Source organism: Symsagittifera roscoffensis, chromosome 5, assembly GCF_963678635.1.
Source record: "Symsagittifera roscoffensis chromosome 5, txSymRosc1.1, whole genome shotgun sequence".
NCBI classification, from domain to species: Eukaryota; Metazoa; Xenacoelomorpha; order Acoela; family Convolutidae; genus Symsagittifera; species Symsagittifera roscoffensis.
In genome coordinates this window covers 27267545-27283148 of record NC_087066.1, presented here as the reverse complement: position 1 = coordinate 27283148, position 15604 = coordinate 27267545, and the positions used below count along the sequence as shown (strand labels likewise).

The following is a 15604-nucleotide window of genomic DNA, read 5'->3' as shown; positions in this document are numbered from 1 at the left end:
AACTTAAGCATTTCTTTCAGTTTCAAGAAAAACTGGTCTGATAGCTTTCAAGTATTTTTTCTGTTCAAAAAACTTATTTTTCTATAATAAAAATAGTTCATTAATTTAAATTTTTATAATTTGTTTGAGTGTCTGTCAAATTTAAAATGGTTTATAAGTATACGGGTGAACCATTTAAAACATCGAATATTGAAAATGTCAGACGATGTTTTTTTCAATTTGATTTTTTTTGCAGAGTTTGTGTTCAAACGGTTGTGCGCTATATGAATAGTTATCAGCTTCAGTTGCTATGCAATGATTTTACTGATATTGAAAACTATAGAAAATTAACAAAATTTGTGTTAAATCTCTGATGAAATTTGTTCAGAAAAAAAGGGCTCACTGAGTTTTGCAGCAAAGTTAGCCGAGAAAAACAAAACTTAAATTTTTTAGAGAAAAAGGCACCTTACTATACTCAGAAACGAAAAAAAAATCAAGTTGAAAAAACCTGCAAAAAATCTTGAAACTCAATAATCGAGAGGCATAATTACATTACCTTAGAAGAAAGAATTTTTTCAAAACTGATTTGCTTGTTTGAAAGCAAACTGAAAAACTCCAAAATTTGTTTTCAGCCTATATCGCAAAAAGATTGGAAGAATAAATTAAGTGCCATATTTGAGGTCATTGATCGGCATTATGAAAAATGTCCTTTAAAGGATTTTTTGTTTTGGTTAGCATTTTCCTTAGAGAATAGAGTTGTCCTAAAAGTAAAAATAATTTAGAAAAACGATAAAGGACACAAAAAATCATTGCTTCACAATCAGTTTCAAATTTGTAATTTGGCACTGACCGAAACAAAAACCATACATTCGAAAGTTCCAGCAGCTTTTTTCATTGAGCTGGATGCGTAACCAATTTGAGAAAGGCATTGTATCGCATAGTTTTGCGCCATATGGCATAACTTCAGATCTTTAGATATTTCAAGGTTTTTGAATGTATCTTTACACACGGAGTAGAGAAAAAACACAATTGCAATCTGTGAGCGTGTGAAATAAAGTCGCAAGCCGATATAAAAATAGCAAAAAAAACTTTAAAACTGTTATCCGATTCATCATTTCTAAAAGCAAAATTTTAATAAATATGCCGGTAAAAGAGCACATAGGTTGAGATGATTTTTGGTTCTGCTTTTTTTTTCAACTGGCTGTTACATCTTTTGAATTTCTGTTTTGTTTTTCTTTTCAAATCTGGCCAGGTGTGAAATGTGACTTCAACGATTGCCAGCATTTGTAGTAGTTCTGATCCAGCACCTCGCATGTATCCAGGGCCCACTGGGTGCAAGACATGCTGAGTGATGACTCAAACATGAAGGACATGGTGTCGTCTGCTACTCTCTGAGGCAGGAGAGGGGACTGGCTAGAGGCGGCCTCAAAACAGCCGGCGTCTGGTCCATGTGCTGTCATCATGCTGTGGAGGGAAGCACCGCCGGGTTGAAATCCATCGCCCTGTGAAAAAAAACACAGAAGAGATCCAAGCGTATTTCAATCGCTTTTCTCTCGCCTGACATTACAAGGCAAAACTGTGCTCTGGATAGGTGAAAATTTTGGTGCGTGTGGGTCTATGGAATCCAGAAACAAGTCTTTAAACATGTGAAAATGTTGGCCATGTAATAGAATTGGCCTTGTTTGGTCTCGTAATGAGTTTCATTGCCTTTCGCTACCCCAACCTTCCTTTTTGGTACTAAAAAGGCGTAATAAGACAGCTCGTAAAAAGAAACAATTCGCAATCGACAATAACCACCGGCAACTCTAAACCGAAACTTTTAAGTTTGAAAATAATTTCCAAATCTTTAGTTTCCTTAAATTTCCTTAAATTGTTGCTTTTTCAGTTGTCTTTCGCTGCGAGTTTGGCGAAGGATGTCTTAACCAATATTCAGTAAAAAGTATTGGGGAAAATGAGCACAATGTAATTCTTTAATAAAAAAAGAGAATTTTGCCTTGCCTCAAGCAACGAATGCAACAGTAAAAAAGTGGTTGTCACAATGCGACTCATATCAAATTGGGATTTGATCCTCGCTCTCACCTTCGCCTCATAAGCTCCGTGTATCAGTCCCATGAACTCACTCATGCAGTTTCCTAAAATGATCAATTGCTGAAAATTTATGGTCTTAAAATTTGAATTAAAAATTGCTTTTTGTCGCAATCACAGAAAATATTTGCCAATATCTGAAAATAAGTTGAAAGATTCGTTTGGTTAAATCAATTGTTTTTCATTATGTCAATAAATTATACCATCTTTCCAAATTTTAAAGGGTATTCAATTTAACTTACGATGGTAATATGGCGGTCTGAACGTGTTTTCAGCCACTGCCCATCGCGGAGGAAATATCACAAAATCAGCAATGGCCGCGCCCACTCTATTTGATTGACAGGTGAGCACTGTGAATATGGAGGGGTCAATATGGTCGAAACTGACAGAGTTGATGACGCAGAAACGGCTGAGGTCGTATTTAAAGGGACTATAGTTTCCACGCCAGGCTACCACGTTGAAACAGGAGTGATCCTAAATAGTTAAATGATCGGCTTATGGCCTATGTGATTAATCACCCCTCCCCATAACGATAACCCCTTTAAACTTAAATTACATGGCGATTTTAAGACTTTAAACACAAGGTGCAAAATGCTGAACTCTTATTTGCTGGAAAAGAATGCTTTTACCAAGAAGTGAACGATCTCTTCTGACAATTGATTTAAGGGGAGATTGTTGACAAGTTCCATCTTATGATGTTCAGCCTGATTTGTGCACAACATTGGTTTGTATGAAAAATAGCACCTGATTTAGGGTCATTGAAAACTAAAATTTTGCTTTAGCGCACATATTAGGGTTCAGCTATCTCACCCCCCTCCCCTCCCTCTCTCTTTCTCTCGGACGAAAACCGGAGACAAGTCCTTTCCTCTATCACCTGAAAACCTGATGTATAAAACTATTATTTTTGCCATTTTTTTGCAAAGTTTTGTTTTATTCAACGTATTCGCGATAGAAAAGTTATTTATAAATGTTTTTTTTAGCTGTTTGGGACCATCTTGCTCAAGTTAACTTTCAAATGACGGCAAATAACCTGGTGTGTTTTGAAAAAGTGTCCCTGGAACTTATTGAAGACCTCAAAGTGAGCATTTGGTACATCTTCAAAGGCGGCAACTGGAGACATGAAGTCCTGAGGGTTGGCTAGACCATTGGAGCCTAAAACCACTCTTAAGTTTCTCAAATATTATGCAAAAGGAAAAAATAATTCAAACTTCTATCAAAATGTTTAATCTGCATGAACAATTTTCATACTTTAGTTTTCTCGGATGGCTATTAGTGTTTGCTTGACCAGACCCGTGAGCTTTTTGAGCGTCCGAGATTTTGATTAAAATTTTCTGGGCTTTTGATTCAACTTCGTTAGATTTGAAACATCTTTGAGGTCAAACGCTAACCGATGGGTCCCAGGTCGGGAAGAGCGAAGTGATCGTCGAACACTTCTAACACATATCCTCTGCATGTACCTTCACTGTCAACTCGGAACTTCATTCCCATCTGAAACAGGTTTTAAACAGTACTTCAATTTCCATAAGTGAGTTTGGATGCTATACCTGGTACCGAATATCTACCCCTACTAAAAAGCTCAATAAGCTCTGTAATGAGCCCTTTCTTTTTTTAAATATGAAGAAATAGCGAAAACAATTAGCAATCTTACTGCTATCAACTGGAAAATGTGTTTAACAACTGTTAAACTTCATTTGAAAAATGTTGATATTTTGTTGAAGTATCTAACCTGAATGACAACTATTTCATTGGGTCTGACTTCCATTTTGCCGAACTCAGTTGTTATCTTGAGGATTCCCATCTGAGGCACTGAAAGCGAAGAAAGCACACTCAACAGCTCAAGAGTTGGTGTCATATATATTCAGGAGCGCATTCAAGTGGGACGCCCCCCTCTCTCAGGGATTTGCACCCTAGACCACCCAAAGGGTCCCCCTTTTGTTGCTATTTTAAGATATTCATTTTGGTCGACAGGCTCTTAAAATTTTCTTGAGTCATCTTAGGTGCCAATAGATATACTAATTTTGAGGGGGCAGCACGAACAGAAGAAATGCATTTTTTGGTCCAAAGTTTTCAAAAAGTGTCTAAAAACGTCCTTTTGTGGCCTGTTTTCTCAAAAACTTGCCTTCGGCACCAGAAATTTAGTCAAAATAATCATAATAATAATAATAATAATAATAATAGTAATGTAGTTCCTGCGAATCGCAGAGGATCTATCAGTGGACCTTAACAGTCCTGTCGAGAGTAGTCCATTTTAATTATCTCCCCACATTCCAGACTCTTTTTTTGCGACTAGAACTTTCACGTGGTACCACTATTGCAGCCAAGTTTGGTCAGGTTGTGGTAGACCTGAAGCTAGAGGTCAAGTGAGAGCTCGTCCTCACACACTATCATTGCCATGGGATAGGATCGAATACACGATCTGACTATTTCAAATTGAACGCCTTACCACTAGGCGATTTCAAATAATGTCTTTGAGAGCCCAAAAAACTTAGCAGACCTAAAAATAGGTCGGCAAAATTTTCAAACTGCTCCCTCCCCTCGACAAAAACTTAGATCCGTCTTGTCTATAATGACAGTTTTTAGTCAAATAGTGTCTTTGAGAGAGCTCAAAATTTAGTCAAAATAGTGTCTTTGAGAGGGCTTAAAAGTAAACTGGGCCGACCTAAAAATAGGTCGACATAGTTTTCAACCTACTCAGGGGCGGATCTAGGATTTTCTCGAAGGGGGGCGGATTTTCAAAAAATTTTCAAAAATTTTGTCGACCTTTTTTTTTAGGTCGACCGAATTGATTTTTCGAGCTCTCCCTAAGCTGGTTTCTGTTTTGGCCAATTTTTCTGCGCTGTAGGCAAAATTTTGAAAAACAGTCCAAAAAAGTCATTTTAGGCACTTTTTGGAAAATTTTGACAAAAAAAATCGCGTTTTTTCGGCGCGCGCTCCCCCCTCAAAATTAGTATATATTGGCGCCAAAGGCGCGTTTAAACAATTTTAGGGTTGGTCGGCCAAAACTGGAATTCTTAAAAGTGCCAAAGGGGGGACCCTTTGGGTTGGCAGGGGGTCGAATCCCTGAGGGAGGCGTTCGCTACCCCGCCCCTTCCCTAAATCCGCCCCTGAACCCTCCCCAATAGAAAAACCCAGATCAGCCCTGTCTATAATGACAGTTTGTGTTGCTTACCTATCAAAAAGTCACCATCTGAATTGTAGAATGCGCTGAAAAGAAAATTTTATTTGAAGTACAAAAGGCAAAAAAAGGCATTGATTCTCAGAATAAAGTTCGATTGATAGCAGTCAAGAGAAAAGGTTTCACCACCTGTCAATCATGGGCTGATTGAATGAGTAGATGTAAACACATGCACCACTTCGTGTCTTCGGATCACCAGCGCCACACACTCTCCTCAACCCCTGACAATATTAGATATTTTGCGTGATCTTGATTTCATAAATGATCTTGATATATTGCATTATCGTGGCAATATTTTCCATTATCAGAGAACTAAAGGATTCCCAGTTTTTAGGACAAATCCTCTTCTCGAAAATTAATTCGATCTACCTGTACAAAGTTTTGATTGTTTCCACATTTTTCTGGCAGTTTGAATGGCTTCCATCGCAACTGAAACAGACAGAAATGTCTGGTCACCTCATTTTGGATATGAAAGTCCTCATGTTGAAATCAAAGAAAAAGAAAACGTGGGGACATCGGCTAACGTAAATTAACTGCTGCAAACCATGGTTTGTATTTTATCTGACAACTGAGTGGAAACCAACTATGGTTAAGGGTAGTTTAGCGCTGAATTAGAAACAATTTGAAAAAGATTTTGGTGGTGAAAAACCCAAGAGCACAGGGGCGGATTCCGAATCCCCCCTCAGGGATTCGACCTTCTGACGACCCAAAGGGTCCCCCCTTTGTACTATTTTGAAATATCCATTTTTGGTGACGAACCCTAAAAAATTTCTAAAGGCGCCTTAGGCGCCCATATAGACTAATTTTTTAGGGGGGAATGCCCGCCGAAAAAATGCAATTTTTCGGTCATAATTTACCAAAAAGTGCTTAAAAACGCCTTTGTTGTCCTGTTTTTTCAAAATTTTGGCCGGAAAGTTTGGCCAAAACAGGGACTTTTTAGTGCTTTGGGAGAGCTCGAAAAACAATTTGGTGACCTTATAAAAAAGGTCGACAAAAATTTTGAACGTTTTTTGAAACCCCCTCCCCTCGAGAAAATCCTAGACCAAAATCCTAGAACAATCCTACACCCCTGCAAGAACAAAAGATTTTTCAGGCGTGATTCAGATTGGGACTTGTTGCTTCAGTGAAGTTTTTTTAGAGCAGAGAAATTGAATTTTATCAAATAAAGCCGGTTGCACAGAATTTTCCAACCATATTCCTGAAAAACTAGAAATAACTGCAAAACTACGAAAAAATCTTTTTAATGTCGTTTTTTGCACGCGATGTAATGAAAAGACCTGAAAAAATAGACATATTTGATGGTCACAACAAGGTAGAATGATTGGACAACAGTTTTTTCTTTGAAAATTTTGGTAGCTAGTTTTGCAAAGAAAATAAAATAAAAGAAAAGGGAAAAAAATTAAAGCACACCCGACTCGAAGACCAAAGTTCCTCTCCATTTTAATAGTCGGAAAAATAATCTTTTCCATAATTTATGCTCAGATTCCATGATTACTCTCTTCAGAATATTGGGTTATTTGTACAGCAAACTGTTAGTCATATTATTTCATCTATCTGAATAGTAGAACAACCAATGAAACTTTTAACGACATATCTAAATCAGAATTTTAGTGGAGCTCAATCTGCTTCATACTTGTGTGGGAGGAGTGGGTTCTTTTTCTTCGATTGAGGCTATGAGGTCTTCCAATTCTTCATCTGCCCTTTGGAAAGGGTAATGCATCACTGATGGTCTTACTCGGTACAAGTAGCTAGAAAAATTAATCATAACCTCACGAACTATTCATTGAAGAAAAATAGCATTAAAATAACAAAAACAAAGCCCTGAATGATCGGACTGCCATTTACGGTCTTTCAACCAGTCTTTGAAAACATCATATAGAAAAAAAAGAAAAAAAGCGGCAGAGTTAAAAAGTCGAAATTGGTCTGTAGAAAATAACCTCGTCAAGCACAAATTATATGTCAATATTTTCAAATGTTGGAACACAAAAAATAACAAAAGAGGAGTTTAATAAATAAAATCATTTCTAATATAATGATTCTAGGCCGAAGCAATAGTTTTGAAGAAATATTAGCTAACTATTTTTGAAATTCTTCTGCATCAGAAAACTTAATTTTGTAATCAATAATTTAATTTCGAACACAAGAGCCAGTAAGCTTATTCGAACTTCCTGCTGAAAGAGTCTCAAACACTTTTCTATTAACTTTATTCTAAAAGTAAAAAGTCATAAGAAAGTGAAAACCATTTGGGCAAAACTTATTGTGAAGGTTGGAAGAGCGAACAAAGCTGATCCGTTCATAGACTTGGCGCATCTTGATCTTCAAAATTAAACTATCAGTTAAGGACGGAAAATACTTCAAGAAATAGACTGAACGGCTATTGCCCGTGCTGACAGGAAATAAATTAAAATCATTTTTTGGACACAATACAGAAAAGGAATAATCAGGGGCGGATCTAGGATTTTCTCGAGAGAGCGGATTTTCAAAGATTTTTTTTTTGAAATTTTAATGACTTTTTTGTAGGTCGACCAAACTACCCGCAATGAGGTTTCATGGATAATAATTGATTATAATGGATTATCATGGTCTGTCTCCATAAATTTCTACAATCATCGATTATAATGAATTAATAAGCGATTATAAAACAGTAGAAATCAATGTAATCCATTATAATTGATTAAAATGGATTATAATGGATTACACTGAATTATAATAGATTATAATGGATTATACTAGATTTTTATGAGTAAGAGTTTGGCGGCAACAAAAATGCCTATTGTTTTTTAATTGTCTTTTTATACTTGTCTCCCTCTTGTCTTCACTTACCGCCAACCCCCTCCCCACCATTTTACTCAACATTTACCATAAAAATACGTACGGGGAGTAGATGTGTGTGTGTGTGGGGGGTACGGTACGTGGGTAGGGGTGCTAGGTGGGTGAGGGGGGCTAGGTGGCAGGGTGGGTAGGTGGGGGTGGCTAGGTGGGGGTAGAGGGGCTAGGTGGGGGTGGCTAGGTGGGGGAAGGGAGCTAGGTGGGGATGAGTGGGTGGTTAGGGGGGTGAGGTTGGGTAAAAAAATTATGGTTTCGCAAAGTTTAACTAACTGCTAACTGTGAGTAGGTTTAGAAACCGAATATGCTGTGAGTAATGCAGAAAAAGGTTTTTTTTTGCAAAATCTATAGATATTATATTCCATTAAAATGCCTTTAAATGGATTATAATTGATTTTTTTTCTGTAAAAATAATGGATTATAATCGATTGTGTGGTCCCAAAGTGTAATTATTATCGATTATAATGGCAACATTTTGACCACGAAAATCAATCGTTTATTATTCATGGAACATCACTGCGGCTGATATTCCGAGCTCTCACAAATCAATATAAAGATACAATTTTTTCGAAGTTTTCTGTGCCGCAGGCGAAGTTTTGAGAAAAAAAAAACAGACCAAAAAAGCGATTTTGGAAAACTTGACTAAAAAATGAACAATTTCTGTCTATTTGTTTATATTAAAAAAAAGTTAGATCTGGAAGCACTATCAGTTTTTGTGAGAAATGCGAGCTAGCCTCGGCTGCTTGTTTATGCAATCAGTTTTCTGAAATAATATTTGAAGTTAACTACCTTCTTTTGTTGTTGACACGTGGAGCTGTGAATGCCGATCCTGACAACTGCTCGGCATACAGTCCGTATGGACATCTCTGAGGGTTGTTCTGCCAAGCAACAAAAGTTTTGTATGCTAATGGGGTGTAGTTTTGACGGTTCTATCATTCAGCTGATGATTTTGATTTTACTTGGAATAAAAATTTTAAAAAAAAAGTTAACAGCGCAATTTAAACTGCTGCAATTACTTTTTTTCAATACATCCGCTTTTGATACAGAAGATATCATCCTTGATATAGAAGATAAAATGATATCACTCTAATTTTTAACTGCTAAGTAATGATTGCAAAACGCTACCTGTTTTTGAAGTTTTTAAAACGATACAAGCAAAGCGCCAGTTCTGTTCAGGAGTCATTATTGGTATAACTTAAGGTGGTTTATTAACTGACCTGGCCCTTAGGCAACGAGCCTGGGAACTCCGGATGCTCAGATTCAAAATGATTACCAAAACCAGACATGTATTTGAGCTCTTCACTTTCAGCGCTGGTCGAAATTTTGACATATTCCGTCATTTTACTTCAAGTTTTCAAATTATTTTCAGTTTTTTTTTATCAGCAATAAGTTCTGAGCGATTCAAAATTCACCAAAGCTTCGTTATGAACTAATTGTAACGATGCAGTTCAACAGACTGATTTCAGTGTTGACCCATTCGGCGTCATACTCTTAATCTCAGGCATTAAGAGGAGACCCACCTCTTAAGCTGAAAAACAACTGAGAGAAACTACTTTCATTGAAGAGGAGTGTCGCAAAGGAGCAAACTAACTCTTCAAGAGTACCTTCTTCTTCTGCAGGAGAAGAAAAGGAGAGGTCTAAAGAAACAACCAACACCCACGTTGACATCATCTGATCTGCCCCCTATACTATAACTCATCTCAACGGTGAAATTTGAGAAATCGGTTTCGATTGTTCATTTGGAATCCCGATGGCTTAATGAGATTGAATCTAAAATTAAAATAAGTTCAAAAGGTTCGCCGCTAGTCATTACCAACAATATGTGATCTTTGGCTGGAGTAGAAGTATTTTTGTGGTGTTAAATCTAATAGAGAAATTGAGTTCAATGAAGACCCAAAAAAGCTTGAATCCCTTGAATGCCGTTTTAGTGGTTGTGTTATTGTTCCGACTTTCGATACAAAAGTAACGGAATATTTGTGCTCGGGGTGGGTTTTTTTTTCTTCAGACAAATTTCAACTTTTTAACTACCCATTTTTGACGGAATTGTTTTATATCATTCGAAAGGTATTATTGTCCTAAGCTTAAATTTGAAAAGATCTTTTGCCTTTGTTTTTTTTATTAGTGGTTGTGTTAATGTTCCGACTTTCAAAACGAAAGTAATGAAATATTTGTGCTCGAGATGGGATTTTTTTCTTCAGACAATTTTCAACTTTTTAACTAGCCATTTTTGACGGAATTGTTTTATATCATTCGAAAGGTATTATTGTCCTAAGCTTAAATTTGAAAAGATCTTTTGCCTTTGTTTTTTTTATTAGTGGTTGTGTTAATGTTCCGACTTTCAATACGAAAGTAATGAAATATTTGTGCTCGAGATGGGATTTTTTTTCTTCAGACAATTTTCAACTTTTTAACTAGCCATTTTTGACGGAATTGTTTTATTATATCATTCGAAAGGTATTATTGTCCTCAGCTTAAATTTGAAAAGATATTTCACCTGTGATCATTTTTTGTAAAATTACGGGGGTTTAAAGATTGCCATTTTGGCCAACTTGTGACAATTAACGCGCGATATATTTGTTGTTATTCAGCGATATATCCAGCGATAAGTTGTTGTTATTATTGCTCTATAGATCTTAAAAAGCAGTCGAAACATTCAGGGCTTCGCCCTGATACGAGTAGTTTTTTTTTGAATTTTACACTCAGGGACTGGACATGTTCAACGGGGTTTATTTTTTTGTTAATTTTTGACTGAGTAAAAAAATGAATCCAAGCATTTTCTTCGAAAATCGGAGCAACAAGACTGCTCGTATATGAGGGCAAAATTTTATGTTTTGCCCCCCCCCCCCTCAACGTTTCTCATAGAAGTTTTGCTTACAAAAAATGTGATTTATTATCAATTTTGGACAACCAATATCAAATCTAATGTTACAAAAATTTGAGTCAATTAAGTATATAATTTTTGCCAAGTTTATTTTCAGCGATAAATTTCATCGCTTCAAAACTTCGCGTATTGACAATAATAGTTATATTTGAGCAATTTTCATGCTAAGATTGAGCAATTTTAATGCTAAGATGCTGAGACTTATGTTTTATGGGTCGTTCCCCACACTTTCTGCTTTTTTGGTAAAATTTTGGCATATCGAATAGAAAAATATTGAAATTGTGTCCATTTCGGACAATATCAAAAAGTGAAATTTTGAGTCGTACGAAATTAAAACGACCAATTAGCCTCAATTCAATTTGGATCGATTTTGTTGTGCGGGATAATTCGCCACGCATAAATTATTCGCATTGCGCTCTCAGCATTATGAATAAACTCTTCAAAGAGCGCATAATTTGGTCCAGAACATGGCAATTTTAGCAATTTTCAAACTCCCAGAATTTTACAAAAAATTATCGGAGGTAAATTATTTTTCCGACTTTCGATACGAAAGTAACGGAATATTTGTGCTCGGGGTGGGTTTTTTTTTCTTCAGACAAATTTCGACTTTTTAACTAGCCATTTTTGACGAAATTTTTAAATATATTTCGAAAGGTATTGTTGTGCTGAGCTTAAATTTGAAAAGATATTTCACCATGTGATCTTTTTTCGTAAATTTTTGGGGGTGTAAAGATTGCGATTTTGGCTAATTTGGCCAATTTGGGACAATTAAGGCGCGATAAATTTCGGGCTATTAACGCGTAAGCGGAGATTTAATCCGTCTTCGAAATCATTCCAAATTGGTTGAAAGAAGTTGATTTGTTACAAGGAGCGAAATCTATCCTTTTGTACTTTATATGGCGTGTGGGTGGATGATTTTCATAAAAATTTCAAGTTTTAAAAAAAGTAGTTTTTCATTTTGTTTTATTACATTTAACTTTCTAATGTTATTACTGCTCCATAAACCTTAAAAAGCAGTCGGAACACTCAGGGCTTCGCCCTGATACGAGCAGTTTTGCTTTTTCTACATTTGAGCTCAGGGAGTCGATATCTTCAATGGGTACTAAAAAAATTGTTGGAAGTTATTATTTCGATCGGTGAAAATTGACTGAATAAAAAAATCACACCGTGCATATATTCAATTTTCTTGGAAAGTCGTAACAAAAAGTGCGTGTAAATCGAAAGCTGTTAAATTGTAGAAGAACTGATTTTTGAGTTCAGTCTCAATTAAGAAAATGCAGGTTTTTATGCGTGGCAATTTAGTACGAAAATTAGTCGAAAAACTCAGGCTTTTGGACATATTTTGAGTTATTTTTTCAACACAAACTAAAAGGGCTTAAATTTGATACCATACTAAAATTTTCTTTGATCTAACCAAATTTGGATGAAAATTGTATAAAATTAAAAAGTCATCTTATGAGTTTGAGCAGTGCTGCACAATATTTTCATCTCCTCATCGAAATTCTTTGAATGAAAACCGCTTAGAATTGGTCTTAATGTCCCAAAACTTTATCCATTTGCAGGGCAACTACGCTCTGTGAAAACGAATATGAAGTCCTTATAATTGATAAAATTGTAACAAACAAATTTCATTTCATAATCATCGTCTTAGTTCTCCATCTTCGGTCTTACATTTTCTAGACAAAAGCTGACGTTTTTGAACCTTAATTCGATGAAAATTATGTAGAAACTACAGCATCAAATAAAGATGTACTTATCAACAATTTATCCGCCCAACTCGCTTTTTTGTTCCCTCCGTGCTCAATAAATCCCTACTTCACGTTGATCAAGTTTGCTCGAACTCAATTTGGAAACGCTGTTCAAAAATGGTTGCTTTTTCTATAGAAAAAAACACCCTTTTGAACTTTCTTCATAAATCCGATTGAGAATAAGCTGGCCAAATTAGCATAGCCAAGCACCCAAAACTTCAACAAAAATAATAGAAGGTAAAATACCCTCCTTAATTTTTATAATTGCCTTTGGGAGTTTAAAATCAGGAAATCGATAGCTTTATCGTGGTAAAAAACTTTGCCGGCTCAAAAAAAAATGTCAATCTAAGCCTACATTTTTCGATAACTTTAATTTCTTAAAATTAACAAATTGTTTGAATTTATTTCCCTATTTAAAATCAACTTCGAAAACCTTAATCTGAGACTATTTACATGCGTGATAGTTCCGTCCCATGTTTCGACTAACGCATAGATTATGTAGCGATATTGACCAGCTCAGGGCGAGTTCCAAAATAAATTGAGGTACACAAATTTTTTCCCAGTGTTGCGCTATGAAAAGCGACAAAGATTATTACTTCAGACATTGCAAGAAGCAGTCGGAACTGATACGAGGCATTTCCATTTTTTTTATCCTGAATATTTTGATAACAAAGCTCATAAATTAAATGATATTTAAAACAGTAGGTAAATTGGAACTTTTCGAAACGTACCAATAGCTGGGCGGGATGCGATTTTAAGAAAACAAAACATATTATGATTGGGAAAAACGAATACAACTCTTGGATAGTTTGCAAGCTTCTCGAATCTATTTTCACGGCTAAAATTTTTTAATAGTGAATTTTTCATGGAGTTTTCACCTCAGTTTTTTACTATTCCGAAGAAAAAAGCCATGAAAATGTTCAGTATGGACGGAGAAAGTCCAAATTTTTCGATCCTTCTATCGTTCTATGGATACACTTCAGTATTTAAGGAGAGGCGTCTAGTCATGCTTTAACCATCATCTATAATTACGTATTTATACTTTCTGATCTACAAAAAATCTATATTATCAAAAGTATTTCATGCGTATAATCAGTTTCAAGAGGAACTAAAAATCCGTTCATAAACGATTGCACTAATACCAATTGATTTTTTAACGCTTATCTTTTAATTCAATCAATTCAGCTGCTGTTGTTTTCGCGAATTAATTACCACCTAGCAAGAGTTCTTTCAGCAAAATAATGATCCTTGATTTGACTGCTTTGTGTTTAACCATCATACAAAAATCTCATTCAGTTGATTGGCGTGACGGGGCGTGTTTTCTTTTTAAAAGAATTTTTTTGTTTCTTGCGGGCGTAATAACGAGACCGAATACAATTCTGCGTTTGTTTACCACTAAAATTGTTGTTCCAAACTCTTAGAAGTGCAGGAATTCTTGTGCCTGGGTTGGTTTTATTCTCCAGCAAAACTCAGCCTTTAAATAAGGAATGTCCTGAGCTTTAAACTGAAAAGATGTTACAAATTTGACAGTTTTTGTTCCGACTTTCGTTACGAAAGTAACAAAATTTTTGTGCTCGGGGTGGTTTTTTTTTCTTCAGACAAATTTCGACTTTTTAATTAGCTATTTTTGACGGAATTTTTTATATCATTCAAAAGGTATTTTTGTCTTAAGCTTAAATTTGAAAAAAAAAATATTTTTCTTGTGATCATCTTTTCTTAAGTTATGTTGGTTTAAAAGTGCCATTTTGGCCAATTTGGGACAATTAACGCGCGATATGTATGTCGCGCTATTAACGCGTAAACGGAGATTTAAACATCCTTAGAAATCCTTCCAAACTTGTTGAAAGAAGCTTATTTGTCATACTTTTGAATTGTTATTCGGAGCGATATTTATCACTTTGTACTTTATATGGTTTGTGGGGGATGATTTTTACAAAAAATCTGGGGTCATTTTACTTATTCCGCCCAAATTTCTTATCTTTGTGATTTAGTATTTTTCAATGTATAAATGCAGAAAACAAAACACTGATCGCATTGATTGGCTTGGTTAATACAATGTGATCACTTTAGCCGATTTCAAATTAAGCCGAAGAAATTTGAGCAAATGAGAAGGTGGTCATTTTTTTTGTATTATTAAACTGTTTTTTTCTGGTCTGCGATTTCTTCCTTTCTTTTTCAATTCTGAGCCCTGTTTGCAAAATACAGTTAAATTGCTATTCAAGCATTCTATTTTTCTAGCCAATTCGGTTTATTTATAAGTCGACAGAAAATTTTGAACAAACATTTTGAGATGCTGCTGAAATTGGATTGGCTTATTTTAGCCAATTACATTGAAGCAAAATTGTTTCAGTTCAAGTTGTTGAAACATCGATTTTTGGGCGGAATAAGTAAAAAGACCCAAAATCTCAAATTAAAAAAAATCATTTTGTTTTATTACATTTGATTTTTTCATCTTTTGACTGCTCCATAGAACTTAAAAGACAGTCGGAATATTTAGGGCTTCGCCCTAATGCGAGCAGTCTTGTTGTTCCGACTTTTCTAACGAAAACAACGGAATATTTTTGCTCGGGGTTAAATTTTTGAAATAGAGCAAAGATTTTCTCAAAATTTTTCATTTCGCACCTAATTTCAGAGCAAATTTTTGATACTATTCATTTTTGATGTAATTTTGAATCTGTTTTCTGTTCAATTTAGACTATGTGTTCATTTTTTGAATGCTATGGGGCATTGAAAACTGCCAGTTTTGCTCGTCCGGGCTATTTAAGGCGCGATACGTTTCGTACTATTAATGCATGAGCGGCGATTTAATCTGGGTCAGAAACTGCTCGGAATGGCATGTGGCAATCTTTTTAGACACTTTAAAAAGTTGTTGTTAGAATCCAATTACAATGAAAAACAATGTTTCTCAAT

At 35.4% G+C, this 15604-nt stretch overlaps 2 protein-coding genes across 4 annotated transcripts in view; one reads left to right on the top strand and one right to left on the bottom strand.

The window, feature by feature from the left end:
• LOC134845545 (Golgi reassembly-stacking protein 2-like) overlaps nt 1-15604 on the top strand; it is a 581279-nt gene that overhangs the window by 412167 nt on the left and 153508 nt on the right. The gene's annotated exons all lie outside the window — the stretch shown is intronic.
• Nucleotides 1056-9525, bottom strand: LOC134845592 (homogentisate 1,2-dioxygenase-like). Its single transcript, XM_063862557.1, has 12 exons — nt 9283-9525; nt 8855-8943; nt 6873-6987; nt 5609-5668; nt 5369-5460; nt 5234-5268; nt 3791-3870; nt 3453-3552; nt 3095-3216; nt 2307-2538; nt 2059-2111; nt 1056-1481 (listed from the first exon to the last, which is right to left on the bottom strand). The coding sequence occupies exons 1-12, from the start codon at nt 9403-9405 to the stop codon at nt 1218-1220; spliced, it is 1365 nt and encodes a 454-aa protein (XP_063718627.1). The 5' UTR covers nt 9406-9525; the 3' UTR covers nt 1056-1217.